The sequence below is a fragment of the Gadus macrocephalus genome, chromosome 10 (genome assembly GCF_031168955.1).
Source record: "Gadus macrocephalus chromosome 10, ASM3116895v1".
Classification (NCBI taxonomy): Eukaryota; Metazoa; Chordata; class Actinopteri; order Gadiformes; family Gadidae; genus Gadus; species Gadus macrocephalus.
This window is the reverse complement of record NC_082391.1, coordinates 15,901,294-15,929,112: the sequence shown is the minus strand read 5'-3', so window position 1 is coordinate 15,929,112 and position 27,819 is coordinate 15,901,294. Positions and strand designations below refer to the sequence as shown.

Genomic DNA, 27,819 nt, shown 5'->3' with positions numbered 1-27,819 from the left:
ACTCGCTGTTCTGACCGGCTTCTAAAATTAAACCAGTTGTAAAATAATTTAAACTGGAACATTCTGAACCCAATAAGCTCTTAACACAAAATCTTCATTGTTATGGATTTGCATGCACTTCTGTGGCGTGTTCCAGCAGCTGACCTTTACTGATGAGGAACTGTACTGTGCAAAGGTGTCCCGCCCTGGCAGCCTTCATCAGGGGAGTCCTTCCCCCTTCAGACTCGTGTTCCTGGACCACAGAGAGCAACGACAACACGTTAGCCCAAACCAAAGACAACACTAACTAATAAAGAGGGACAAACAAACCAAGGCACAGATGAAAGGGCTTGACGCGTTACCAGGTTGGCTCCGGCCTGCAGCAGTACATCCGCCACGTCTGTGTGTCCGTTCTCACATGCATACGTTAGAGCCGTGTCACCCGTCGCCGTGGTAGCGTGAACGTTTGCCCCTGGGAGACAGAGGAAGTGAGATTCATGCGAGCGGTCACTGGGTGGATTCTTCTTTCTTCGGATTTACAGAAACTGAGCTCTTCAATGGTTCTCGTGGTTCTGGTGGGCTGTACCCACCTGCCGTCAGAAGGTATTTGACCAGCTCCAGATGGCCCTCCTGCGCAGCCTCCATGAGGGGCGTGGAGCAGCCCAGCTCGATGTCAGCCCCGGCCTTGATGAGGAAGTCGGCCACCTCCAGGAAGCCTCCGCAGCAGGCCAGGGTCAGAGCAGTCTCCTGGGTCTCCTCCGTCTGGGCGTTGATGTTTGCACCTGGTGATCAACGCACGGGGAGATTTGGTCAGTTTTATACCCTTGATCATCCATGTACGGAAGGGGGCATAGCAACAGGAGAGTTGCAACCCTACGGTTGTGCAGTCAATAGCAATGTGTTGCGATACAAAATGTGACTTTAACTTTGTATACATAAATGTAGCAGTCATTAGTTCCCTCAAAAAAAGTGAAAGAAGTCCGTTCTGGCCATACATACTAACGACATCCTTGCTTGCCTTCCTCTGAAAGCGTACTTCCATTTAATTAGGCTACATAAATTAACTCATAAATCGTAACTGCATTCACTCATTAGTCAAGTTGGACCTCTAGCTAGCATGTGCCATCCGAGTTATTAAGAACGCAGTGTGCCCTAGACCTGTTATCCAAGACGATCAGATTTCCTTACCGTCGTGTCATTACTGCTGTGCAGTATACAAACTAGCAAAGGGGTGCCAAGATTACAAGAACAATATCTTATCAGATGTACTCTGCATGTAGGAGTAAAGTGGGTGGGATGTTCTATTGTTATGACATCCCTTTTACTTTATACTAAATCATTTGAATAAATAAGCCAACTTGTGGACATGAAACTGAGAATCACATTTATTGTTGAGATGTAAAACTCCGGACCTCCACTGATATATATGCAAAAATTACGTACAAGTTTACAGTAGAAAATCTTAACATGCAAAGATAACCCTTTAGAATCAACAGTGTAGATTACGCAACAATGTGGCGTGTCACATAAGAGTTTTAGGTTTACCCTGAGCGAGTAGTAGTGCCACCATCTCCTCATGGCCCTCCCTTGCAGCTTCCATCAGCGGTGTGTAGCCCTCATCGTTCACCTGCACACAAACACCGTGAGCAGTGAGACTACTTAGAGGCAGGAGGCACGAGATCTGCAACGTCTTGTTTACATGTATACATAAACATGTTGATCTAGAAAAGCACCCTTGCAATGTTTAGGAAAATAATGTCATTATTAATTGTAATTTACTTGAAACAATTGCAATGAAATAAAAACAGAATCAAGAATGCAAGCTGGTTGGTAATCTCTTCTCCAGTAGTACTACTATGGTGTAGCAGAACTTCTGGAGGGAGACGGCACAGAGCTGGGCCCGAAAACTAAAACAGTAAGAAGCGGAGGAACGCCCCATACAATGGATTAAGCTTGGAAGTATACCAAGCCTTCAGAAAGGGATTTTAATGTGCATTCCTACAGTAGGCAGTCAACACAGTGTTGATTTGAAACCTATACATACACATTTTAACAGTTTACTACTGCCGGCAGAGTTTGTGTTCGCCAATTACAAGCTTGCGGAGCCGAGCACAACAAAATAGTTGTTTGAAACAACAATGAAGCAAAACATTGTGAAAACCCACACCCACTTAGACTTCAGCTCGACTGGCGTCAGACTGTAGATATTTAACTAAAGTCTGGTTTGTGAGTCTAAATAGTTGGTGACTTACTTCCTCCAGGTTGGCTCCTCTCTCTATGAGCAAGGCAGCCAGCTCAACGTGCCCTCCGCATGCGGCCAGAGTGAGGGGGGACTCGAAGGAGTCGGCCGGCATGTTGACCTGCGCACCGCTGTCTAACAGCAGCCGGGCCACTTCCACATGCCCGTCCTGGGACAGCGGAGAGAGACACACAAAGAGCGCAAAGATAAGCACCTGAAGCTAGAGATGGACGTGATGTTCAATGCTCTACCGTAGTTTATGGTGGAGATGGACGTTACGGCAATGTGCAATGCTCTACCGTAGTTGTGGTAGAGATGGACGTGATGTTCAATTCTCTACCGTAGTTTATGGTAGAGATGGACGTGATGTTCAATGCTCTACCGTAGTTTGTGGTGGAGATGGACGTTACGGTAACGTTCAATGCTCTACTGTAGTTTATGTTAGAGATGGACGTTACAGTAACGTTCAATGCTCTACTGTAGTTTATGGTAGAGATGGCCGCTACGGTAATGTTTTCAATGCTCTACGGTAGAGTTGGCCGTTACGGTAATGTTTTCAATGCTCTACGGTAGAGATGACATTACTGTAATGTTCAATACTTAACTGTAGTTAATGGTAGAGGTAGACATTATGGTTATGTTCAATACTCTACTGTAGTTTACAGTAGAGATGGACGTTACTGTAATGTTAAAAGTTCTGCTGTAGTTTTTGGTAGAGGTGGACGTTATGGTAATGTCCAATGCTCTACTGTAGTTTATGCTAGAGATGGACGGTACAGTAATTTGGTTGGGTTCACATTGGTTCAGATGCTCACCATGCAGGCCTCCATCAGTGCTGTGTGCATCTCATCTGTCTTATGTTCCTGGTCGGCTCCAGCTTCTAACAGAAATCGCACCATATCCAAGTGACCTGCAATGGGGATACATTAAGAATTGTTAGCTCACGCATTCTAAAATTATACATTTTAGTCATTTGTCTTTATGACATCTGAAACAAATATTTGACATCTCATTGAGTCTTGAACCTGTACTACAAGTTTTAGGGCTGTAGGAAACTAAAATGAACACTTGTTTGACTGAAATTCAATGCCTCCGATTCGTGCCACGGTGTCATTTCTGATGAGTTCAAATTCAAGATTATCGAGTTTTAAACAAACGTTGACAGAGCATCGCAGTCAACATGTAAAAAAAAAAACGACTAATGCCCAATGCTTTTAGAAGATATGCCTGCCCACACTGATTACTTTATTAATAAATAATTTAACACAATATAGCCCATCACTCAAAAATGACATCCATCCATCTGCATTTTTCCCTCCAACCTTCAAAAATGATGGATGACGCAGTTTTTCTTATGAAAGGAGCAGCAGCGATTGTTTGACCGATGACAATTTGGTCGAACAAGTGCAAATCGACCCACAAAAAGATCAACCAATCGATTAACAGCCTGAATTTAACAGCCCTACCAAAGTTACCCATTAGTAACCTCTACTGGCCTGAGCAGTAGCTACAGTTATTGCTTCATCATTTTTTGCACGACAGTCACTGTCATCTGAGATTTTTTCCCACGGTTGGGGTGGGCAAAAATGGACCAAAATAGAATGATTTATAGACAAACAAAAACCAGGAAGGATTGACTCGCAGATAGCCGCATTTCGAGGTTTAGACATTTTCGAATAGTAAATAGAGTGTGCAGTTAAGAACAAATGCAGTCGGAAAAAAAAAGCGACCCAGCTCAGGTTTAACCTTAGAAAACGTCCAGTCATCAGCCGGCTCACCTTTGTAGCAGGCGAGGGTGAGCGCGCTCTCTTTGAACTCGTTGGAGTGCGTGTTGATGCCGGCGCCGTACTCCAGCAGCACCCGGGCCACCTCCACGTGGCCGGCGCTGGCCGCCTCCATCAGGGGCGTGTGTCCGTTCTCGTTGTGGTCCTCGATGTTGGCGCCCTCCTTCAGCAGCACCTTCACCACCTCCACGAAGCCGCCCGCGCATGCGTACGTCAGCGCCGTGTTGCCTGGGAAAGCAGCGCGGAGTCAAGTGTAAGGGATGGGAAATGCTTCCTTTTCTTTTTAAACGATTTATTTGGTTTTTATTTTCATGCTTTGTTATAGAGTGAGATAGAGAGGAAGGTACGGGAGATCGAGGGGAGGACATGCAGCAAATGACCACAGGCAGGATTCGAACCCGGGTCGCTGCGGTCAGGACTGCCAATATCGTACACGCTCTACCCGGTGAACCACCGGGGCACATCGAATGCTTCCTTTTTGACCCGATGAGGAGTGGTCCTTTGCATGCCTTTTGGTGTACACTCTTTACCCACATTGTCCTACGATACAGTGGTTGTAAACGTTCCTAGCACGGGCGGTCCATGTGGGAATCAAACCCCTAACCGCGTCACTGATAACACCACGCATAGGATGCTCTAGCGATTGCGGCTAGACCACTATAAGAGACACGGGGAGGTCACCTGTGGAGGATTGTGCGTTGACGTCCGCTCCGTGAACGAGGAGCAGCTTGACGATGTCCACGTAGCCTCCGCTGGCGGCCGCCATGAGTGGCGTGATGTCCCCCTTGATGCCCCGGTCCTCCACGTTGGCGTGCATGGCCAATAGCACCTGAGGGTGAGGCAGAGAGACGGTCAAGAGCTGAAGGAACAGGGCGGTCGGTCTGAGTCAGAGTGGCACACAGCTCTAAATATGGAGGTCCTTTTCATAGCTATTGGAAAGATTATGACAAACAAATACAGAGGATGCTGCCTTTTAGGGGTTTGAATCTTTCGATTTCTGAACTGAATGATTGGATTCAAAATAAATTCTCGATTCAGTAAAAAGGGATGTTAAATTCAGGGTGTACTCCAGTCTGCTGTAGTGGTGTGGCAAGTAATGGCATGAAAGAAGAGATTAGTGAGTATAACATAAGGTTGTTTTCAACTTCATCAACTGATCTGAAAAAAATAAAATAAAATAAATTCAAGCTGGGAATTTAATCAGAAACAAAAGATATGAATGGGGAACCCCGCTCCTTATAATTAATACCCATGTTAAATAAATATAATGCGAAAAAATAAGTTATAATTCATCAGCCTATAATTCATCAAATTCCACGTCTACAAAATGGTATCCCAGGACACAATATGTACTCAGTCAATACCCCTCCAATTTAATAATGGTGCCGGTCACACCGTACTACGGCCGGCTGTTTGCTGTCGTCTCCTCCGGGACCCACCTGTGCAAGTTCATAGTATCCGGCGGAGCATGCGAGGCACAGCAGGCTCTCTCCTTCCTCCGTGTGTTCGTTGACGCTTCGCCCCTCGTCCAGCAGCTTGCGCACCGCGTTCACGTCACCGTCCGAGCACGCCTCCGCCAAACTACGGCTGAAAATAACCAAACTGCTACAATTACTGCCACTGTGGCAAGACGACACACACACACACACACACACACACACACACACACACACACACACACACACACACACACACACACACACACACACACACACACACACACACACACACACACACACACACACACACACACACACACACACCCCTCTACCTGATCTAAAAAGGTCAACACATAATGGGGAAGTGAGGTGCGGTTACCATAATCAATAGTACATCTTCTGGGAGGGGGGTTATCTTTTGAATAGCACCGGTATGGTTGAGATACATACTTGTCAGCTTGGCCGGCGTTGAGCGTGTTCTCCGCCCTCATGCGGGTCAGGGCGGCCGCGGCCTCGTCCAGGGCGCAGCTCACGGAGGAGGTCAGCCGCCGCAGCACCTCGGGGTCTGCAAAAGCTTTACCATCGGCAGTGGACAGTTTACCGATGCCTGCCAGACGCCATGACGGCAGAGGTGCACAGGCCAAGGCAAATCACGGGAGAGCAGCACAACCACGCCCAGCCACAAGACCAGAGGAAGAAGCAAGTCCAGGCCAGCCAAATCCATTCCAATCCAGGGTTAGTAGTAGCATCCACACACACAAAAAACACACACGCACACAAAGAGAACACAAACCAGTATGTTAATATGGCCCTTCAGTTTGTACACACACACACTGATTATCTATCCAGTATTTAAATCAGTAATTTATATTTGCAAGTGCAAGCTACATTTTGAATATATCAAAACACGCTAGCAAGTTCAGATCTTGACAAATTCCACAAAAGATACAACAGCATCTCTATACATATATATAGCTGTATTAATATTAAGTTTGGATTAGTATAGCATTTAGGGGGAAAGTCCCTCAAATGAGGATGAAACAAAAATGAAAAAGAAGAGATGATGGCCAGGAGAGGGAAAAAACGGGAGGAAAGTTGCTGTACGCGAGTGTGTATATATATATTTACGTGTGCGTGTTACAAGAGATGGCCAGGGAGGGAAGCAAGAAGGGCAAGCACAAAAAACAGCTCGCTCTGATGACCTACATTAAAAAGACCTCTTACATAGGACAGGGCATAGACCATACAAGTCTGTTTGACCTTGTCTATGTGTTTTATTTGTGCACGTCTTCTTGCACACAATGTGTGGACACAAGAACAGAGTGAAGCAAGGTAGGAGGTGGGTGATGGAAGTGGAAAGACAGTGACAGCTTTTCACTTTTTTCACCCCCAAATGTTTGCCTCAGCCTCAGCCCATTCATTAGCAGGCCAGGGACTGAGGGCTGGTCCTTGCGGTCCTCCTGAGTTTCAAACGGACAGCCTGCGACTCAATCTAAACTTAGCTTGGCTGTTAACACGACTATGTCGCAACACTCCCCAAGGCAGAGGAAGCAATAGTCTCCAAGGTTGATCATTAATGCACCCAGTTTATGCCAGAGGGAACAAAGAAAAAAACGACAAATGATCCCAAGACACTAAACACACGCCATGGCCGTAAAACAGACCAGTCTGAGAACAAAAACAGACGTACACTCGTGTCATTTTGTTGACATAGTTCATATCTGGAGAACCGCTGGGGTGGATAACAATTCACTTATTGTATACGAATGCGCAATATGGATAGTTTTGATGAATGCTGCATTACCCTTGAGCTACTATTTTAAATCAACCTTTTTAAGCTCTTTTGTAAAGGGCCGGACAATATGTCCAAAATTATATCACAATGTCTTTTTATGAACGATATCGATAATTTTAATAAGGATAAATGTTCAGTTTAAGGAGTTTTCTCTCTCAAATAAAACAAGGTTAATTTTGGTTTATAATATATTAGTGTGAACAACTGCTGTGATTCCCCCTCACATCAAATGCCTTGTTTGAGACATTTCAAACATTTCAGGTAGGATACTGAAAACGTATTAAATAAAATATGTAAACTGCTAGAGAGGGTAGAGCTGAGGGAATGAGATTTGACTTTGGAAGTTTGACTAGCAGTAGGACTGGGCTGTTGGATACTACTTGGGGGGAGGTTGACCCTAGCATGATAGCGCAAACTCAAGCTTTCGGAGGGCTCTTTAGGGTGGTACCTTTCTGATGGTGGAACTGGTTGGTGGTGGTTCCTGTTCTACATAGGACTGGTCGCATTTACCTAATGCTATTCTATGCAGGAGGCTTTCTCCTCGTGACTTTTGAGTGCCTTTTCCGAGGGCAGTCAGATGTGACAGGGTTTTGTGGACGTGTGGAGCTCTGTCAGGGCAGCAGTTGACAATGGCGTCCAATAGAAAGTTAAGCATTCGGACACTTATTGTAAAATGCTACGAAAAGGATTCTCAGACACTTATAGTATATCGCTTTGGTGTTGCGCATTTCATATAAAAAAATGTGCATTATAACAGTCATACACAACGACGGAACGTTGCCAGGAGTCGTAACAGGATAACACGTCCCCACTTTCCTAGAACCCTATACCCAAATCGCATTATTTTAAAGTGTTTCCTACTTCAGCAATTAGGATTCTTGTTTTTATAATAAAATAACTCAAACCCATGTTGTCCTCGATAGGCAAAAATAAGTAACATTTTGCATTTTTAAAAGAGCCTCAATCATAACACCAGGTGTGAGTGTAAACGACCATCACTGGTAGCCATTAGGCCGAAAATCTACCTTTTCTTATGTTTTAGGAACATAACAAGTGGGAGTATAAACCTAGATGCATGATGGACAGAAAAGCAACATTTGCTACAGTCCACAGGGTAGGCCAGTAGACGGATCTATCCAGCATACATTGAGGTGGCCACTCCCACATGTGATGTCACTAAGGCACAGGGAAGGGCAGATTTTCAAACCGCTTGTAATGGCTAACCCTAACCTGTTAGTATAATAGGGGCCCTATAAAAAGGTGAAAGCCCGATCATTCGCTGTTGACTCAACAAACTTTAACCAAAAGTTAGATTTGAATAACACTCCAGGCAACTACATAACTACGTATTTTATACTTAAAAATGACCAAAATCAACGTTGATAGCCCAGCTGAAAAGAAAGTAGATCCAAGTACATGACCAATTATTTGAAACTACTCAACATTACCGTTAACGTTCAGTAATTATGATGGGCCAACATCACAGACCAGTTAAATCAGGCTGACTTGGCTTTCTGCAAGAGGCCAGTAACACCACTGGTCATCGAGTATGCTTTGTGTATCCACGCTAACATTATACCGGTTTACTTGATTCAGACATTTCGGCCCTGGGAACATATTTTGTCAATACACTATATTCTGTAACGTACATATGAGCTCGTGACTTGAGAAGAATTGGCCTGTTGCTGGTTGTCAGGCATGACTGCCAGTTAGATCTTGTCGTTTTACTCACAGCAATTATTTTGAGCTACACCTTAACAGGGGGGGATTAGTTTAAGAATTAAACTCATTCACCAGATTGTTACCTCGACTTAAGTTTAAGACACACCCAATTAGATTAGGATGAGGTCAAATGTATAGCTCATTAGTTTAAAACACAACATTCAAACATATATATAATGTTCATATTGAAATTACAAAATGGGGGTGCATTGAACTTTGTATGACTCACAAGCCTGTACATAAAATAATGACCTCGGCCCCTTAAGTGGCAGAAGTTTGTAATGCGTAGCACATCGGTATAATGACTGAGGTGGAATCCATACCCTAAGAAGAATTTGATCCGGTATACCGGATCAACCACCTCACTGCCACTACGTGAGCAGAAGTAAGAAGTTCTCACAATAAAGAGCAGGGGTGATTAGTCTGTCTATTGATAGTCAGCGTGGTTCATCGCCTTTGATTTGATTTGAGTCATACAAACTACTCTGCTGTCTGATTTAGAGAACTAAAGTAGATATCATTATCCATATTTAACTAATTGATTGTTTAGGAAAACTGCAGTTTGGCATAACCAGTGAAAGTCCTGTAGTTTGTGGTCCAAAATGTTGAATTTCTGTTATGCTAGTGTTAGCAACACAATTTAGAATAACTTTTCGTTAATAAAATTCATAGTTGGTTATTATAAAGAATGTGAATATGTTGTGTAAATCTGAGGGAAATGTTTGTTTTGTCATCAAATAACACCCACGATTTCACCACGCTGTAGGCCCCAAACAATAAGCTATGCCTAAGCATTTGTGCTCAAAGTAAGGGACAAAAGGTTTAAGATTAGCCTTTAGCGGTCCAACATGGACTCCATGCATGCCTTGCAGGACCAGGAGAAGGTGCAGGGTTAGTTAATCTGCTTGGTCATGTTCATAAACCCCGAGGCCAGGACACACCAAGCTGATGGATTAGTCCACACAATCACTCTTACACCCAGATTATGAATCTAATCAAATAAATTTATTCCAACCACATCACAAACTATATATAGGGACTCCCAAAGAAATGTGGATGGCCGCTGAGAAAATGCTGCAGAATCCAAAGCAATTTAAAGGCACCGTTTAAGAGATGTTAAAATGTATATTAAAAACGATCTGGACGGCCTCGGCTAATAGGATTATTTTTATGAGCGGAATGTAGTGGAACTGGTCAAGATCTGATCAATAGAAATTATATATTGGGTGGGAAAAAAACGCCATCCCGTTGGTTGAGGGAGTCATACCCGCTGCCTCCAGCAGAGCCTCGAGGCGCGCCTGTGTCTCTGGATCAACAGTCCTCAGGTCCACTCCGTCTGTGGCGCTGGACAACAGTAGCTCTGATGCCGTCTTCATAATAGGGTTATCTAGGTCTTCCTGGTCCAGGATAAAGGACTCCACCTGAGAAGGGCGGGGGTAAAGGGATGGGTTAGGGTAAGGGTAAAAGCAACGCATTAACCTTAAGTGACCTAGCCAGGTCCATTTCTGGGGAAATGTTGCCTTTTGGGTTATTTAGAACAATTACAAATGACACTACTACATGCATAATAATACACTAATGGATTGGGCATGGTTGTAAGACAATGGAGAATATCAGAATGTTTATAGAAAGACAGTAAACCTTAACATGCACCTACATAAAAAAAATAAAGGATGTATATTGTTCCCTGTTGAAACCAATCCTTGATGGAACGATAGATGCTAGCAAAGGATTTTTAACTGAGGTTATCAAATGCTTTTCTATACTTTAAAGAAACAACAAACAGAAAACATGTGCCAATGTTTTACACTTAATATAAGACGGAAAGCAACACAACAATTAAAGCTAAGGACCCTATAAAGTAAGGGCAACAGTCAGGATTGGACCCCCAGCATAAAAGGGGTTGCTCAGCTGAGAGTCAGCTTGCTGGCCCTTTCACACTACAAGAGCCTACTCTTGTTGGTAAGGCCCCTTGAGCAATCGCATGTACCGCTGTAAAATAAAAGTCTATTCAGAAAAAACACTTGTGCATGTACAGCATTGACCTTGAATTACAGATAAGATTGTCATTATGATCAGACATTTCTGTACATACATCTGTCCAGCATTAAGCCAGGTTACAGACATGTTACAAAGTTAGATATAAACTGACACATTTACCCCCTTAAACATTTGCAATTAAACCACTCCACAATAACTGACTATAGTGTGGCAATACCCCACACTTGGCAGAGTAGTAGTTGGTGGATGTCAGTCACGTTATTATAATGTTGATGGGAGTTTTGGTTCATCAGATGGCATACGTCTCATTGCTTTGATGTCAACCACCATTACTCTTAAGAGGATGGAAAGGACTGACACAATGGGGAATACAATACTTTCTGCGTAACACCCTTCCACATAGGCACCACCATCGACACAAGGTCAAGGCCATAGGGGGGGCTTGGGTGTACCACACTCTACAAGGGACCGACATTACAGACAGCTTTAAGGGTCCATACAACTGCACCTTTTATTTTGCAAGGCATATATTCACTTATCATGCATCGAACGTGACGCCATTGTCCTATCATAGTATAACTACTCACGAATGCACATTAATTATGGTATAATCATCAACCATTTAAAATATGTCAACAGGTAACACATGCAACATTGAAGAATTGAAAGGCCATGTTCTCTCTATTGGCTTGGATAATTAATAAACAAGGGCAGTAACTCGAATAGCAGCCTAGTGAGATCTCCCTCCGAGATGCAGCACCCGGGCCCAGTGAACAAGTGTTGGAGGGAGTCGCCACTCGCAATGTGAAGGAATGTAGCTATACGATAGGAATGCAGAGTACAAAGATCCATGGGGGATGCAGTTATTCAAAGGCATTTCAAATTAACAATGGACATTTTAGTCTACACAATTAATGAACTACAGTTCCCAGAACGTTTCCAGAGAGCTGCAAAGGCCTAGAATGGCATCTGCTTAATCCTGGGGCTCAGATTTTAGCTGCTGCCCAGAGCAGTGAGTTCTCTACTAGGGTAATGCACCATAACAAACCCTCCCTTTTAGACACATTTTCTAGTCCATTGGTGCAAAGCAACTTGACAGATTAAAAACGGTTGGCATCAGATTTAATTTCAGTGTCGGACAAACCGAATGTATCACTTTGTTATCACCAGAATACTATAGATATGCTGTTTCAAGTGTTAACTTACCTGGTTTCTAACGCCAGAATTTAGTTAGTCTGAATGCTGTTAATGATTGCGCAACAGCTTGACCGCCATAATGAATGTGTTGATAACCGAATACCGTCATGTGTATGTCTAGCAAGATCAGTGAAAATATTTGATATCAAGTAGATTAACCAGTCAATGTAATACATTTAAGAATGTTCAACTGGTGTAGAATATAGTTGACGTTCAGGAAGTGATGACCAGCATTAGTTTGTGAGGGAATCTATACCACGCTTCATTCCCGGGTCAACACTGTCATATGACCTGGTAAACTAAATAACGGGACGACATGCTGGGCTAGGTGACATTACGTCGCTAAACTGACAGCTCCACACACCAGTGGTGGAACAGTCATACGTTAGCTGTTGAGCCTTACTTTATATTTTCCACGTTTGTCAGGTTACCATTATTTTACTTATGCAAATATGTGTAGGTGTGGCCGTTCAGCGTCCTTTACCACAGGCAAGACATTGGTTGTTTTACCCATGGTCCAGTGTAAATAGATGTTGGATAGGAGTATTTGCTTTCTTAATTTACCTTCTGTAGAAAAAGCAATAGATTCTGTGCTTAGCACAGTAACAATTATGAGATCAAACATGTGACGGCTAGCACATGGAAAGTTGGTCACTTATGTATACAGATAGTTTGAGCACGTTGGACGACGCAAAGTTTCAAGCGGCATACGTCGCACGTTTTCAACCATACCATAAACGAAACTAATTATGTGGCGGTGTCCCACGTCTTCTCCTGGTACGAAACAAATCGCGTGCCGAAATGGTATCGCGGAGTTTGAGTTTAATTTACAGAAACGTAAGGTGACGTAATTGCACCACAAGTACGACATGGCTTCACGTTATTTGGCCGCACAACGTCGAGGTGGGGAGTTGGGTTATTTCTTCAATTGTGTTGCTTAACAGGCATCAGAGAAGTTGTGACGGGTGTTGTGTGGTGTGCTGCTTCTGCTGCTGCTGCACAGTGCGCGAGACGACAGTAGTGACGAGGCCGTCGGCTCTTCCACCCGAACTAGGCCCTGCTCACAGCCTACGCCGCATAAATAAAACATTTCCCCTCTTTAGAGTGTCTAAATGCCGATGTCTCCCATAACATTGTCGACATCAAGCATCTAACATCAATATGTGATGCATTGAACTCGTATTTAAATAAACGAATAACTGATTTTACGCTATTTCTCGGGCCCGGGAGGGGGTGGTTGCCAAATGCTAGCTAGCTGTGTAGCTAGCTGCTAGCCAGCTCGCGCAAGGAGAGGAATGTTGGCTAGCGTTAGTTAGCGAGCTTAGCTCGTATAGCTACCTCGGAGACCTCGTCTTCGTCGCTGCCGGATCCCGGACCAGAAGAAAGGACGGCTGCTGCCGCTAGTTTGAAATCCAGTCTCTCGGCTGTAGGTCCACCAGGGTCACCGTACAAACGTACTTTCTTTCCACCCACACCAATCCCAATGCCCCCGAGTCCGACTCCTCCTGGTGTTGCTCCTACCCCCATCCCTACCGCTGGGGAGCGAGGAGTCACCGAGTCAATCTCGTCCTCGAAGCCGTCCGTCAGCATTGCCGTCCCGGCTACTGCATCCTGCATACTTATATTCACAATACGTATACTGAAGAGCTTATTGTTTATTTAAACGTCCGTCCGGGCTTCTTTTGGTAGAATATAAGCGTGATTTTACTTCAGGGAATCCAGAAACTCTCCCGAAGCGAGGGTTGAGGAGGATCTCTTTCCCCCAGCCATTAACTTTCTAACAACCTAACACACTACGCACTGCTTCTCAGAAAGTCCACCTCTGATGAAAATCGCGGCCTTCCTATTGGTTCAGCTTTAAAAAACGCTAGAACCAATTGGTCTATACGGCTGCTCATCAAACGAAAGCCCGCAACGTCATGTTAGGTTTACCAATATCACGAGGCTGTAGAACGAACGTCAAGACATGACATGGTAGGCCAACTAAACTGGTAGCTAGCTGTACTAGTCCCTGTAAAGTAGTCAGTTATAATTAATTTACTGTAATAGCGGACGGCTGTGAACATCCATATTATTGGCAGTAATTTAATTCAAGTTAATTTAACAAAATTACCTAATGAGTAACATTCAATGTTAATGAATAAATCCTTTATCTTTACTTGGGCTGCAGTTGTCGCGTTTGAATGTAATATTTACCTATTCGCTTATACTTCCTAATTCGTTGGTAATAAAGAAAAGGCGTAGTTCTTTAAAATTTTAATTTTAAGACATTTAGCCGTATACAGTTGTAATCGTATTTATAAATAATTGAGATAATAATGAATTCGCCTTTTGCATCAGATATTTACAAAAGCGTAAAAATATAAAGAAGAGGCACAGATAAGGTGATCAAAAGCAAGCAAATAAGCAAACAAACACCATATTCAGAAGCTAAAGTGACAACAGGAAGTCCTTAACATTAGACTTATGTTCATGTGAAGCACAATATTAAAATAGACATTGGACCACTGAATGGAACGATTGTAGAGACAGGCCATTGTCATTAAAATGTGCCGAACCTTATTCTAAAAAGGTTTTAATCTATAAGGTGATTATTAATAAAAGACAAAAAATAAATAATTGTATTCATGTTGTTGATGTTATGTTATTTTTTAACCTCGCAGAAAAGAGGGAAAGGGGAAATGTGCCTGTCTTCCAGTTTCCCCCCGGAACCACACTTGGACCTGCCAGTTCAAGATAATGAGATAGAGAATACCAAGATACTTGTATTATTAATATAACACACCTTGTATCCTCATTTTTACATGCCATTTGTAAAAAAGGGTTGGAGAATAATATTTGCTACCTCGTTGGTATAGTCAGTTGTTATATTTCAGTACAATACTGGGTTGTAAGATTTATTTACAATTAGTTATCAATACTCGTACCATAATAAACCTAACTTAACTATCTGTTTACAAAAAAAAGGGATAATCATTTTGTCGTATTTTGATAGTTTTTCTACATACCATGACTAATATTTTTTATTGATATTAGCATACAAAACCTGGAGTCATTTATTGCTTTACAGCCTCTATCGCCAGAGTAGTTCAGCCCTATAGTCAAATAAATATGTCATACTAGTTAAACAGCCTACCTAACAAAAGCTGAACAATTATTTTCTTAAAAGTCATCCTGAATTTGATGGTGGTTTGATTATGACACTTGTTTTATTCTCACCTCAATCTAAAATAGTTAGTCATTCATCGACTGGTTATATTTGTATCCATTTTATTCTCATTGAACCTGAAAGTTATTAATAAAAAAAAGAACTCAGAGGAACAACAATCAACTATTTAAAAATGAACTTGTTTAGTGATGACTTGAGTTATTTGCCAGTAAAATATATTTTAGTGTCTATCCATTGGTTGATACTTAAAATCAAAGACTTTTAATCCTTATTAAAACCCTGTGATGTCCCCTTGGATGTTTGACCACAGTAGAATAATAAATATATATATTGCAAATTGATCAAGCTGCGTCTGGGACGCCTAACGTCATCAACTTTGGGCGTGAACCATCGCGTGAAGGAAGACCCGTGCGAACGAGGGAGGAGTTGTGTAGAACGGGTTGCCAGTTGAGAATCCGTTAACCTGAATATCCGTGTGTGATGAGAACCCTTGAGTAAAAAAAAACATTTTCCGTACTTCGACCACATCACAGGTGTAACGGATACCGAATCTTAGGTTGTTTACAAAAACATTTCCTGCCAATGTTTCTTCTTTCGTACCAGGATCCCAAGAGGTATTGACGTTACCCAAAGGGGGGATGCTTTTCCTTTATTTGGCAACCTTTCCCCGGGCATTATCAGCGCTGCGCAAGTCGAGTCCTGAGGAACGAACTAAGTCTGCATTATTAGAAAGGTACTATTTTATTATCTACCTTACACATTACAGAATTGTGACGTTGAATACTAGAAAATAACAATGGGTCAATAAGCAAAGTGTTAGGGTTTATCCGGCCACTTAGTTCCTTAGCCATGCTAGAGCTAGCGGGCGAGCTAACGTTTACGGTAATAATGTGGCGCAGGCCGAAGGCCGCTTTGTTCTAGGGTGTGGTAGTTCGGGCCCGGGGCTCTATTTGATATCTGAAATTATCAAATATAACGTTACGTTATAGGAGGTAAACGTAAAGTTAAGAGACTAGAAATGTTTTTATTCTACACATGATTGTATTCAATGTTTGAATATGACTTTGTGTTCAAAGGCCTGTGACGGATCATGGCAGATGAGGGATACGTGGTTCGCATAAGGGGGCTCCCATGGGCTTGCTCTGTAGATGAAATACAGAGGTTCTTCTCTGGTAAGCAACCCCTTTTTTTTTCCACACTTTCAATATTACATTGTTGTATTGTATCGGATTGCTGAAGTGCTCAAGTTAAAAAAAAACAAATCAATCTCAAATGCAGATTGCAAAATTGCAAACAATGCCACAAGCATCCATTTCACATACACAAGAGAAGGACGACCCAGTGGAGAGGCCTTTGTGGAGGTGGAGACTGAGGATGACTTGAAGATTGCTGTAAAGAAGGACCGAGAAACCATGGGTCACAGATATGTTGAGGGTGTGTATGCCTGTTCACAACTGCACCTCTCATTGATTCTTGAAATCCGACCTGAATGTCCCAGGAAATCGTTGAAAAAGTGTCTAAATATATTATATATACACTTCTAGTTTTCAAGTCGAACAACGTTGAAATGGACTGGGTCATGAAGCACACCGGGCCAAACTGTCCGGAGACCGCCGGAGATGGGCTGGTCCGCTTACGTGGTCTTCCCTTCGGCTGCAGCAAGGAGGAGATTGTCCAGTTTTTCTCAGGTATACATCAGTCCGACCCACTGGTTTATTTGTAGCGTTTCCCTCATGGTTAGGTTGATGAGAGACTGTGGTATATGCTCTGTTAAACCCACTGAGCAGTTTCTTGCATCAGATGATTATGAACTTTTCAGAAATGCATACCATCTAAATCGTTTCTTAAGCTGAAGCCAAAGAATACGCTGTACCAATGATGACAAGGAATGGAATTTGCACATGAAACGAAAGCTTTACCTCAAAGATGGGGGTCTTTTTTCAGGTCCTCATCTTTTCCCTTTCACAACCATCTTTTGAACAGACATAGATTACACTCGAATCCAACCCTTGTATAAACTTTCTGAAATAAGTAATTCTAGTTAACTTTCTGTTAATTTACTTGCTGGTTCTATCGCTGCTAATATTTTTGCCTTTTTTGCATTTTCCTCATGACACCGGCCAAAAGAAAACGCTTCGAGCATGTACAGAATAGGTCACTGTAATTTAAATCACACCTCAAACGCAAGCTGTTGTCCAAACCTCCTCCTACAAAACTTCAATGATGGCATGCCCTCTCACCTGCCGTCCTTTCCCCATTTATATCCTCCTTCTACCCTCTCAATCTTCCTTCTTTCCACCCCAAATGACCATAGGATTTACAGTACCTAGTCTTAACCTCACCAGTCTCCAGTAAACGCTCACCTGGTATGTGTGTTGATGTGTAGAGTCTCCTTAAGTTTTCTCTCTTTCTGTAGAGAAAGTGATCTCTCTGTGATTGGGCATGTGATTTAATGTGTCCCCTGCTGGGGTTATCTGTCCTTGGGTTGAAGGGTTGGAAATCGTGCCAAATGGGATTACATTGCCGGTGGACATCCAGGGGAGGAGTACGGGGGAGGCCTTCGTGCAGTTTGCTTCACAGGATATAGCTGAAAAGGCTCTAAAGAAACACAAGGAGAGAATAGGGCACAGGTGGGGATGGTTGGTTGGTTGGCTGGATAAGTTGCTTTTCTTATGGTGTGCACCTTCAACACGTGAACCCTAATGAAGAACTTGACACTACATTCATGCTGATATGATAAGACTAATGCAAACACATTTCTATTAAAACCAATGATTAAAAACTCATGTATTCAAACACGCATATATTTGAACACGCAATAGACTTACTGCCATGTAGCTACAAGTTATTACATATTCACCATTTTAATGGGAAAGTTAGTGCTCTGGCACCTTTCTGGTTCAAGACAGAATTTATGGTTTTAGAGCACATGGCGATTACTGTAATTACCACAACGACGGTGCCTCGGCACTAAATGGTATCTGAGGTTGACAATTGGGAGTCTCACAGGTGGTAAAGTCAAAAGGGCGGCAGTACTCAAGGACATGGAGCCCACTGTTTCCAGGTAATGCTTATAGTGGGTTGCAGAAGGGCACGGGCCCTCTCTGTTTCCCTTGAACCAGGACAATCGCTGTCATGTCACGGACACAGGATCCGCTTATACTGCACAATATTTATAACCGCATCCTTCAGGTAACTATAATAAAAGTGTGTAAGCAAATAAAGCCCTATCCAACTGTGGACACTATTGTTCCTTAATGGATCATACTGTGACACCAAGAACAATTTCTAGCACAATTTCTCAGTATTAAGACCATGCAGCCTCTTCTTGAAGGAGCGCGGTCCATTTGCAGAGTGTTTACTGGGGTATCTGTATGCTCCCAGGTACATTGAGATCTTCAAGAGCAGCCGCGACGAGGTGCGTACCCACTATGAACCCCAGAGGAAGCCCATGGGCATGCAGCGCCCCAGCCCCTACGACCGGCCCTCGGGTGGCGGTCGCGGCTACAACATGATGGGCCGTGGGGGATCGTACGACCGCATGCGCCGCGGAGGCTACGGAGGTGGAGGAGTAGGTGGTGGAGGTACGGGAGCGCAATAGGATTCTGTAATGGCTGCACTTCCCACTAGTTACAAATGCTTGCTTGCTTTACATCCTGCTGTGTGTATGAGGAATGGGGCAATCAAGCCCCCATGTGGTCTGGTGCTAATCTTCATGATCTTATGTCTATCCAGGTGTATCAGATGGACGCTATGGCGACAGTAGCTCCTCCTTCCAGAGTACAACGGGACACTGCGTTCACATGAGAGGCCTTCCATACAGAGCCGCCGAGACGGACATTTACAATGCAAGTCATGGCATATGAAGCCACAGCGCTTTGTCAATTCTCCTGAAGGAGTTGCATGATATTTACTGTTTGACATCTCCCCATACTTCCCATAGTTCTTCTCTCCGTTGAATCCGGTGCGGGTCCATATTGAAGTGGGTCCCGATGGCAGGGTGACTGGGGAGGCCGATGTAGAGTTTGCCACACACGAGGATGCAGTGGCAGCGATGTCCAAGGACAAGGCCAACATGCGTGAGTGTGCCGTTTGGACGGCGCTATCATCAAGTTATTCCCTTTTTAGGTCTCTGGCAACCACTCCCATGACTCCAGATGGAATATATTTTGAAATTAGGGCGTGTCTTTGTCCCTTCTAGAGCACCGTTATGTGGAGCTGTTCCTCAACTCAACATCCGGAGGAAGCAACGGTGCCTACAGTAATCAGATGATGGGTGAGAACGACCCCAAATTCTTATAGTCCTTAAGGCCTTTTCATTAACAATATCAGTTGAGTGCAGTCACTCTAAACTCGTGGTTGTCCTGTTTCTTTTTTTCAGGTAACCAGTCCTCCTATAGTGGAGGTCAAATGAGCTCTGGCTACTCCAGTGGATACAGTAGCCAGGGCAACATGGGAGGCTACAATGACTACAGTGAGTGTCAACTACGCAATGCCCGGGCTGTGGCATATAAAAACATTTACTGAGACTTCTACCATCTACACCGTTCCTCAGAGGCACAGCCTCCCCTGAGAACATTTTGGTCACTGAGCGTACATTGATTTATTTTTCCCGTGGCTCTATTGAGCATGTTCTCTCTCTCGTTAGGTAATCAGGGTGGAATGGGCAGCAGTTACTATGGAGGTGGGGGAGGAGGAGGAAGCGGAAGTTCCATGAATGGTCATGGGGGAGTATGGTGAATGTAGAGGGCTTGGCTGGTTTGCGTCTGTCTTTTTCTTTTATTTTTTATGGTTGTTTGCTGGACGTTACTGGAGATGTAAATACACCAATACATGGCCGGGGGCACAGAAGGGTGTCTAGAAAACGGAATAGTGACTGGATTTGTTTTTAGTGCTGTGAGGATTTTGCTACAAGGAGTTTGCAGAACAAAGCACCGTTACGTATTTCTTTTTTTTTTTTTCAAATTGGATACTTCAAACTTTGCTTAACTTTACCAAGAAGTCATTTCATTTAATATAATTGCTGAAGTTATCCTTAAAAGTGAATTTTTGCATTGACCATTTTAAAATGAGTACCGGAGTGCATGAACAAACTAATTGTTTGTAAATATTTCTGGAATCCTGTTTAACCCCATACCTGGTTTAAGCTTTTTATTTGGGGATCGTTATGTTGATATGAATTTTAGGGGTGGGAATCTCTTGGCACCTCACGATTAGATTCTGAAGCGATTATCGATGCAACCATTTTTTTACGTACATTTCCATGAGTGATTTTCAAAAATATATCTATACATCTGTGTTTGCTACTCAGTTTGCTAATCACTTCCTACTTTTGTGAAGATCATTAAAGACATCAACAGATTAATTAACTTATCGAATATTTTATAAGAGGGAAAGCTTTTTTCACAAATATGACTTTCTATGAACAATGCAATATTCAATGCAGCTTGCCTTGCATTATAACACAATATGGAAGCATGAAAAAATAGGTTTGTTTTATTTTCTTTCTAATCTTTCTTTTCTGTCATTAAAGAAAAAGCTGCTCTTGAATTAGGAGTTCTTGTGTCTGGCTGTGATTTTGCACGCAGCGCATGCTATGCGTAGGCTGAATCGCAATCGTGTCAAGACAAATCAGATTGGCCGATACACACTGAAGATAAATTCAATAATTCAATTAAAATTACAAAAATTATCCCTCTAGCATACAGAATGTTGCAGCAGGCAAAAATAAATAATTAATTCAGATTATTTTTTCTGCATCGAGACAATCGTTCTAGCGAGAATCGCGGTGCATCGAAGAATCGATTATTTTTCCCACCCCTAATGAATTTACAAGTAACCTAGCTGAAGATGTTTTTCTAAAGGTGTACATGCTGTTAGGCCAGAGGCTTCTTCTAGAGGGCTACAAAGTTAGTTACAAAGTGTATCGGAATTCTTGCTAATGCAAAGGTTTCTACTGCTTCAACTACCATTTGTATTTCCTGTGCACAAAGTTAATAAATTGGTCTGGATTCATTGAGTATTGACAAATTTCCTTTTTATTCCAATCAGCCACTAGATAGAAAATGTCAACATGCCAGCTCTAATGAAAATGGACATACATTGAGGTGTAGGTTTGTTAGGGGGTTAGTCTTTCTGTATGATTTGATTTAGAATCGAGTCTTGATGCAGTACATAGTGTTGCTTATTTCAGAATCTCCCTATCCGCTGTGCGCTTAAAACGCGGATGGAAAAATTCTGGCCTGAAAGTAAGATTATATTTGTATTATAAAATGTTATCAACTGATGGCAGTAATGTCAATGACAAGGGTTAAAAAGAAAGCTTCGTAGCCGATGGTGATTGTTAGGTGACATTTTTCTATTTTCTTACAACCTGTGTAAGCAATATACAGACCTTTGCAAATTTAACTAAACCTGGTTTAGGACAGTGCAACTTCAGCAATTTTATTCCATGTTATACATAAAACATGGGTTCTTAAACACTACAAAAAAATAAAAGGTAGTCCACATAAAACGGTACCCATAAGAGATGCATTGCAAATAAAGAGTATCCCATATTAATACTTAAACTTAACTGCTAGTGTACCCAAAATCATGGTGATGAGTAAAAATCGGTATTACACCGGGTATTTAAATGGGAAGAGCCGTAGAAAGCCTCAGTATGAAACTTGGAGCTGTGACTGCGTTGTCAGGAGGCGCCTGTGGAGGAGCTTCTCTGCAGTAGAAGGGAGTGGCAGATGTCGCAGACGCGCACAGGCCGCGGGTACGATGGCAGCGCCAGCTCATTGGCAGAGCAGGTGTTGCAGTAGATGTCTCCACAGTTCCGACAGTGGTGCTGAAAACAATTAGTATTATGCATCGCAGACCACTGAAACTCAAAATAAATAAAGAGGAAATGGTGAATGTTGTTCACCTTTCTACGAGAGATGGAGAACTCTTTCTGGCAGTGCTTGCACTCTGTGGCCTCGTCGTCTTTCAGCCAGGCGTGACCCTGATTCAAGAGCAACATGAATACCATACAAGAATCCTAGACAGAACAGTACTTACCATTGATGCTAATATTTTTTTATCATTGAGATTACACTCAAATAGTAACACGCCTGGGGAAAATATTTTAACTATGTACATCTGAGTCTAAAGTGCGACTATAGAGACTCAGATGTACATAGTTTGAATTTATATGCATCATTTCCCTCCCTTGTACTTTAGCCCAGACAATGTTAACAAAAATAATAATCGCAAATCATACTGAAAATAAAAACAGCCAACTAATTTCAAGGTTTGTTGTGTTGTTGCTTCCTGGAACATAAACCTTACTTTGCCACATTTTGCATAGATTTAGTCATGTAACTCCGTTCACATCTCTGGTCAAGGTTGTTGTGCCCTTACGTTAAGCATCATTTTAGCAACAAATAATAATCTCAGATAAACAACGTTATTATTTTACCTTCAGGGCTTTATTGACCTCCTTGAAGTCCTCCATCTTGAGTTTAGATCTTCAGGGGAGAACAGAAAAACAGATCTCTGTAAGGGCATCGTAGATGTCCGTAAGGGTATGGTATGTAGGGATACAATAGCCCAAAGGAAAGGTGCATAGGAACGGTACAAACTGGCTGAGGTGCAGGCCCATCTCCTGTAACGCCTGTTCCTGCTGCTCACACCTCTGCTGGAGCTTGGTCTTCTCCTGCTTCAGGTCTTTCAGCTCCTAGATGGTCAAAAGACAGGGAAAAAATTCCGGTGGTTTATCATACATATCTTATCATATCTTGTAACCGAAAGGTTCCTAGTTCGATCCCCAGCTCCTCCTAGCTGAGTGTTGATGTGTCCCTGAGCAAGACACTTAACCCTGACTGCTCCTGACGAGCTGGCTGTCGCCTTGCATGGTTGACCCTGCCGTCGGTGTGTCAATGTGTGTATTAACCGATGTCTGTCGCTTTGGATAAAAGCGTCTGCTAAGTGCCCTAATTGTAATTATCTAATTGTAATTGTAACTATGGGCAGGGTATGACCTAGAATATGTCTAAACTTATGACTCTGGAATTTCCATCTTGTGTGAGTGTCCATGACTTGAAACGGAATCAACTGGACGCATGTTTAAAGGGAGGAGGGCAAACTGACCATATGCAGCCCCTGAAGTTGTTGCAGCTGTGTGCGGAGCTCTGTGCTGTTGTCCTGTTCCCTCTGGAGAGCTCTCTGCAGGCTCTGCCTCTGCTCCTTCTCACTGCACAGATCCGTCTCCAGTCCAAGCCTGGGCACAGAAGAGGACCCCTCAACGCTACAATAACAACTGTAATATACAATCCCCCCATGCCTCGAAACGATGGATATGAATGACGATGATCAAATGGTCTTTGAAAGGTGATTTAGGTGACTAAATGAGGAAGCGTTTGTTATTTTTAGCAAACTTCCTCTAGCTTCCAAGAGTACTCACCTCAGTGTGTCCAGGTCTGACAATTGTTTCTGCAGAGTTTCTGCTTTGCCCTCAAGCTCGAACCTCATGGCTTCATCTGACTGGTCGCACTGCGTACGCTCTGACTCAGACCTCTGTAGTCTAAAAAAAATACAGACAAAGTGACCCAATTTTGATCATTTAGAGTGGGCCCATTATTATTTCAAACGTGTATATTCCGGACTTTAATGTAGAGAAACGCCTGCCTCTGCTCAAGCTCTATCATGGTTCTCTCCATTTCACTCATGCTCTCCTCCAGCTGACTAGCCTCCTGCTGCTTCTTCACTGCCTCTCGCTGGGAGTCCTGTAGGGAAACACATGACGTGTGGGTGTCCCGTGTGAGGGTGGGGTTTTGTATCTCCAGACAGGAAAGGCAGCGCTGTGTTTGTTTGGATACCTGCGCTTTGTGGAACATCTGCAGGTTAAGGGTCTTGACTTGGTCGAGTTGGAGCCGCAGGGCTGCGAGCGTGTCCTGTTTCTCATGTGTGTCTTTCTCCAGAAGCCTCATGGCCACCTCCATCTCCTGCTTTAGTCCCACCTGCAGCTCCAGCTCCCGCTCCAACTCCTTATTTAATGCACACACACACACACACACACTCAGTTCTGAGCTCTGACTCCAACCTGATATAACAAATACATCCTTCAAACCAGGCCATCATCTAACCCTTTAATCTCTGTCTTAAAGGTCCCATGACATGCCACCAGGAATGAGTGTGATTAGCCGTTACAAGCCGTTTTGAAAATCGGGATCCTCTGGCATCACAAGTGGGCGTGTCCACCTAGTTGTACGCTGGATAGAACAGTCTACCAGCCTACCCAGTGGACTGTAGCAAACGTTGCTCATCTATTCGTCACACATCTAGGGTCCGAAGAGCCAGATTTTCAAAACGGCTTCTAACGGCTAATCACACTCACACCTGGTGGCATGTCATGGGACCTTTAAGGCATACCCCTTGTTGAGAAGACAGTTTCTATAGGGTCCAAGTGCAGTTGGACTGTATGGAAGAGGAAGTTACTATTTAAACTGCGTCCCTCCATGTCGATGAATAACATCCCTGCCATTTTATTCCGGTGGTCAAATGTTGTAATTTAGCATACGGTATCGGACCTGCCGAATGCGCTTCTCTTCCTTGTACTGTGTCCACACAACGTTGTACATTTCATCCAGGCCCTGGCGGCTCTGTTTGTATGTCTCCAGCTCAACTTGGCTGTCCTGGAGAGTCACCTGGAATCAAACCACACGACAGTGTGAGAAACATACTTTCACTTCCAATGGATTGCATGCAAAAGGGAGAACAAATGAAATAAATCAAAACTAAGAAAACACTTCTCACCTCTTCCTTCCTCTGGCTGGACTGCAAGATAACCTCATTCTCTTGTTTCAGGGTATGCTGTTCTTCACACAAAGAGTTTATTCTATCTGTGGCTGCAGTCAACTGGAAAAATAAATAAAATCACACCCACATTTGTGTCATTACCCTATAAGCTGAAAAGCTTTTTTTGGATTGTTCAACGGGAAATTAAGCATTGGTCCTTGAACAGATCCAAATACAACCAAGCCATTGTTATTGGACTATGGCTATGTTGGATAAGTTGAAAATAAAACCCACCTCATCCACAAGTTTGTTGTTGGTCTTCTCTAGGGAGTCCATCTTGGCCTGGAGGTCAGTAACTGTGCCACTCAGGTTGCGATTCAACTCCTCAATGTAGTGCTTCTGATCCAAAATGGCAGTCATCTTTGATTCACTGGTTTTTGAAGAAGAGGTAACCGTTGATTACACTTATTACTTCTAACAAACCATCAATAAATCAAGTCGACAAACATCAGAATGCAGTTGAGGTAGGTCACTCACTCCTTGGGCGTTTCAGTGTTGGCAGTATCTTTCAGGTACAGGGAGAAGTCAATGACTGCCACCTGTTAAACGTAAACAATAAACAAGATCAATAAATGCTGTCCATCCCATTCCACCCTGCTGAAATTCACAGAGACTGCTGCAGCCAAAGCCATTGCATAAAGTATGCTTCTTTGTCCATCTCTCACCTGAGAGTCCAGATCCTCCCCTTTGATACAAAGGTTTGCATCAATGACATTGAGGCCAACCAGAAGTCCTACAATCACAGTCCCCTCATCTTCTAGCATTAATGATCCCGGTTCATAGAACTCACTGCAAAAAAAGAACAGTGTCAAGTGATGACAATGAAAGAGCAGGCAGGAAGGCATACATCACATCTACAGAGGGGGGGGGGGGGGGGGGTTATAATATGGAAATAGGAATGTGTAACTTCTTATCAAGTCCAGTTGCTAGAAACCAGCATCTCACCTCAGGAGATCTTTGTGATCCAGCAGGGCTTTCATATAATCTGCCAACTTTTTTTGCATGAGGGCCAAATGTAGCCAGGCTCTCCCTCGACCCAACCCTGTCCTGAAAAGGGAGAGGAAAAATTCAGAGAATAATAGATTGGTTGATTTCAGCAGCACCACACAGCATAATAATTTACTAATGGAGAATTGCATTTTATTTAATTTGTCACTTTTTACAACTCACTTAAGACTAGGAAGGTCTCGAGCACTTGTGGTTATGTCAGTGGACTCTGGACACAACTTCTCCACCATTTCCAGAGGCCCCCAGATTGATTTGCTCTGGCCAATAAATGACTTCTTTACTGGAAAAATACAGAAAAGTAAGGGGCGATGAATGTGGGGTGGTGGTGATTGGTTCTTCGCTTGAAAATAAACAGCAAGAAACCATGTTTTTTTCTTTACAGTCGAGTCTTACCTTTCAGCCCATGTTTCAGACAGCTCTCCAGAACAACAAAAAACTGCTGCAGTGGAGGGTACTCAGAGTCCAAAGTTCTGCCCAGACTCAGAGAGGACTGGATTAATACTTTAATACTAAGCTTCATCATGCTCAGAAGGTTGGACCTCTCTATCGACATGGGGCTTTTAGTGGGCAAAGCTGAAAATGGTACAAAGTCAGAAGAGTTAAAGTGTGTTTTTTTTTTTAAAAAAAAAGCACACTTGTAAGTAAGAATTAAAACAAATGTATTTGCAAGCGGGGAGGCACGGAAGAGCTAATCATTAGGAGCCATGAGATGCAATCGGTCAAGTCGCTGAGACCGCTTGACAGCTGATAATTCGAGATAATTGATTATAATGAAGTTGGAAACCATTGCATCATGTGATCTGTTTGAGCTTGGCATAATAAAAAATAGCAAAGAGGAAGCGAGCAGATTAACGATGGAGTCCGCAAACTAATGATAACGATCATAAACTGCGAGCTTTGAATATGAAAACATGCGTGGTTGTAAATAACAAACCTGTGAGCATTTTGGCACAGCTGGAGTCATTTTCAGGGGGTTTCTCGGTCGCAGAGCTGATAGATGATAATGATGTGGAGTTTCTGAGAGAAGCACCGTAGCTGACCCCACTGCTGATCGTCTCCGTTGCCTTTCGGGCCAACGAGAAAATTGGTGCAGTCCAAGTGCTCTCAGCAATGGGTTCATCATTCTGAACCTGTTTGTCAGTTGGTTCTTTGCTGTGGGTAGAAACTTCTAAAACTTCATGTTCGGTCTGTTTTGCTTCACCATCTTCTAGGGCTGTGTTTATTTCTGCTGCCTCGTCGGCCATTTCTACCAGTTAGCACGTGACTAGACCAGAGCAATCGCATCCGATGCGAGACTCGATCAGTCCTAATAAATCGACGCATGTCATGAGCTCAGATGCTTTTCTTTCAGAAGACATTGCACTTATCATCCTTAAACCTTGAAGGAAGGAGTTTTAAATATTGAAAATATGTATATATTATAATTTTTCGAGCGATCTTATTGATCTGATTGACCCCACAATATATTGGAACTTTTTTGAAACTCCTCAACTTTAAGAGGGGTTGTGAAGGGTTGAGATAGGTTTGGGCCAAATATTGTACGATGTAGTAATTTGATTTTGCAATTCTGACTGATGTAATTCTAACAAACAAATAACACATGACGACAGAAATGTGGGTGGTATATGATACTATTTATTGATTTGTCATGTGAAACTATG

General features: G+C 43.0%; 3 protein-coding genes across 17 annotated transcripts in view; 1 reads left to right on the top strand and 2 right to left on the bottom strand.

The window, feature by feature from the left end:
* The window catches only part of ankhd1 (ankyrin repeat and KH domain containing 1), a 29,584-nt gene extending 15,630 nt beyond the window's left edge, over positions 1-13,954 (bottom strand). For 5 of the 13 annotated variants that reach the window (XM_060062786.1, XM_060062794.1, XM_060062795.1 and 2 more), the window contains exons 1-12: positions 13,495-13,954; positions 10,226-10,379; positions 5,892-6,048; positions 5,442-5,604; positions 4,684-4,831; positions 3,997-4,230; positions 3,036-3,128; positions 2,232-2,395; positions 1,525-1,606; positions 570-761; positions 342-451; positions 145-232 (exon numbers count right to left, since the gene is read on the bottom strand). In XM_060062786.1, the coding sequence (XP_059918769.1) occupies positions 145-232; positions 342-451; positions 570-761; positions 1,525-1,606; positions 2,232-2,395; positions 3,036-3,128; positions 3,997-4,230; positions 4,684-4,831; positions 5,442-5,604; positions 5,892-6,048; positions 10,226-10,379; positions 13,495-13,773 (1,864 nt within the window). In that variant the 5' untranslated portion in view covers positions 13,774-13,954. Of the gene's footprint in view, positions 1-144; positions 233-341; positions 452-569; positions 762-1,524; positions 1,607-2,231; positions 2,396-3,033; positions 3,129-3,996; positions 4,231-4,683; positions 4,832-5,441; positions 5,605-5,891; positions 6,049-10,225; positions 10,380-13,494 lie in introns of all 13 variants that reach the window. The other 8 variants (XM_060062787.1, XM_060062792.1, XM_060062790.1 and 5 more) reach the window with 6 other exon arrangements.
* Positions 13,955-15,756: 1,802 nt separating this feature from the next.
* hnrnph1 (heterogeneous nuclear ribonucleoprotein H1) lies at positions 15,757-21,345 on the top strand. Of its 2 annotated transcripts, none has more exons than XM_060062807.1 (11): positions 15,757-16,058; positions 16,402-16,497; positions 16,604-16,759; positions 16,870-17,013; positions 17,817-17,955; positions 18,710-18,909; positions 19,061-19,173; positions 19,269-19,404; positions 19,527-19,601; positions 19,707-19,799; positions 19,974-21,345. In XM_060062807.1, the coding sequence occupies exons 2-11, from the start codon at positions 16,416-16,418 to the stop codon at positions 20,063-20,065; spliced, it is 1,230 nt and encodes a 409-aa protein (XP_059918790.1). In that variant the 5' UTR covers positions 15,757-16,058; positions 16,402-16,415; the 3' UTR covers positions 20,066-21,345. The 2 variants fall into 2 exon arrangements, with proteins under 2 accessions (XP_059918790.1, XP_059918791.1); XM_060062808.1 differs by having other exon boundaries at positions 15,758-16,058; positions 18,710-18,903.
* Positions 21,346-27,439, bottom strand: rufy1 (RUN and FYVE domain containing 1). Of its 2 annotated transcripts, XM_060062802.1 has the most exons (17): positions 27,093-27,439; positions 26,552-26,731; positions 26,321-26,438; positions 26,096-26,197; positions 25,816-25,939; positions 25,628-25,689; positions 25,385-25,520; positions 25,109-25,210; positions 24,883-24,999; positions 24,172-24,339; positions 23,981-24,078; positions 23,757-23,876; positions 23,444-23,573; positions 22,936-23,030; positions 22,773-22,821; positions 22,239-22,316; positions 21,346-22,160 (listed from the first exon to the last, which is right to left on the bottom strand). In XM_060062802.1, exons 1-17 carry the CDS (start codon positions 27,400-27,402, stop codon positions 22,014-22,016), a joined length of 2,136 nt encoding a protein of 711 aa, XP_059918785.1. In that variant the 5' UTR covers positions 27,403-27,439; the 3' UTR covers positions 21,346-22,013. The 2 variants fall into 2 exon arrangements, with proteins under 2 accessions (XP_059918785.1, XP_059918783.1); XM_060062800.1 differs by having other exon boundaries at positions 21,346-22,316; positions 27,093-27,436.
* Positions 27,440-27,819: the final 380 nt, after the last annotated feature.

Excerpts from the sequence above, each read along its gene's own strand:
- hnrnph1 (XM_060062807.1), top strand. The coding sequence starts at position 16,416 with ATGGCAGATGAGGGATACGTGGTTCGCATAAGGGGGCTCCCATGGGCT. Across the intron at positions 16,498-16,603 it reads AATACAGAGGTTCTTCTCTG|ATTGCAAAATTGCAAACAAT; the intron begins GTAAGCAACCCC and ends TCTCAAATGCAG. Across the intron at positions 16,760-16,869 it reads GGGTCACAGATATGTTGAGG|TTTTCAAGTCGAACAACGTT; the intron begins GTGTGTATGCCT and ends ATACACTTCTAG.
- rufy1 (XM_060062800.1), bottom strand. The coding sequence starts at position 27,402 with ATGGCCGACGAGGCAGCAGAAATAAACACAGCCCTAGAAGATGGTGAA. Across the intron at positions 24,079-24,171 it reads AGATGTTCCACAAAGCGCAG|GACTCCCAGCGAGAGGCAGT; the intron begins GTATCCAAACAA and ends GTTTCCCTACAG. Across the intron at positions 23,574-23,756 it reads TCAGACCTGGACACACTGAG|GCTTGGACTGGAGACGGATC; the intron begins GTGAGTACTCTT and ends TTCTGTGCCCAG.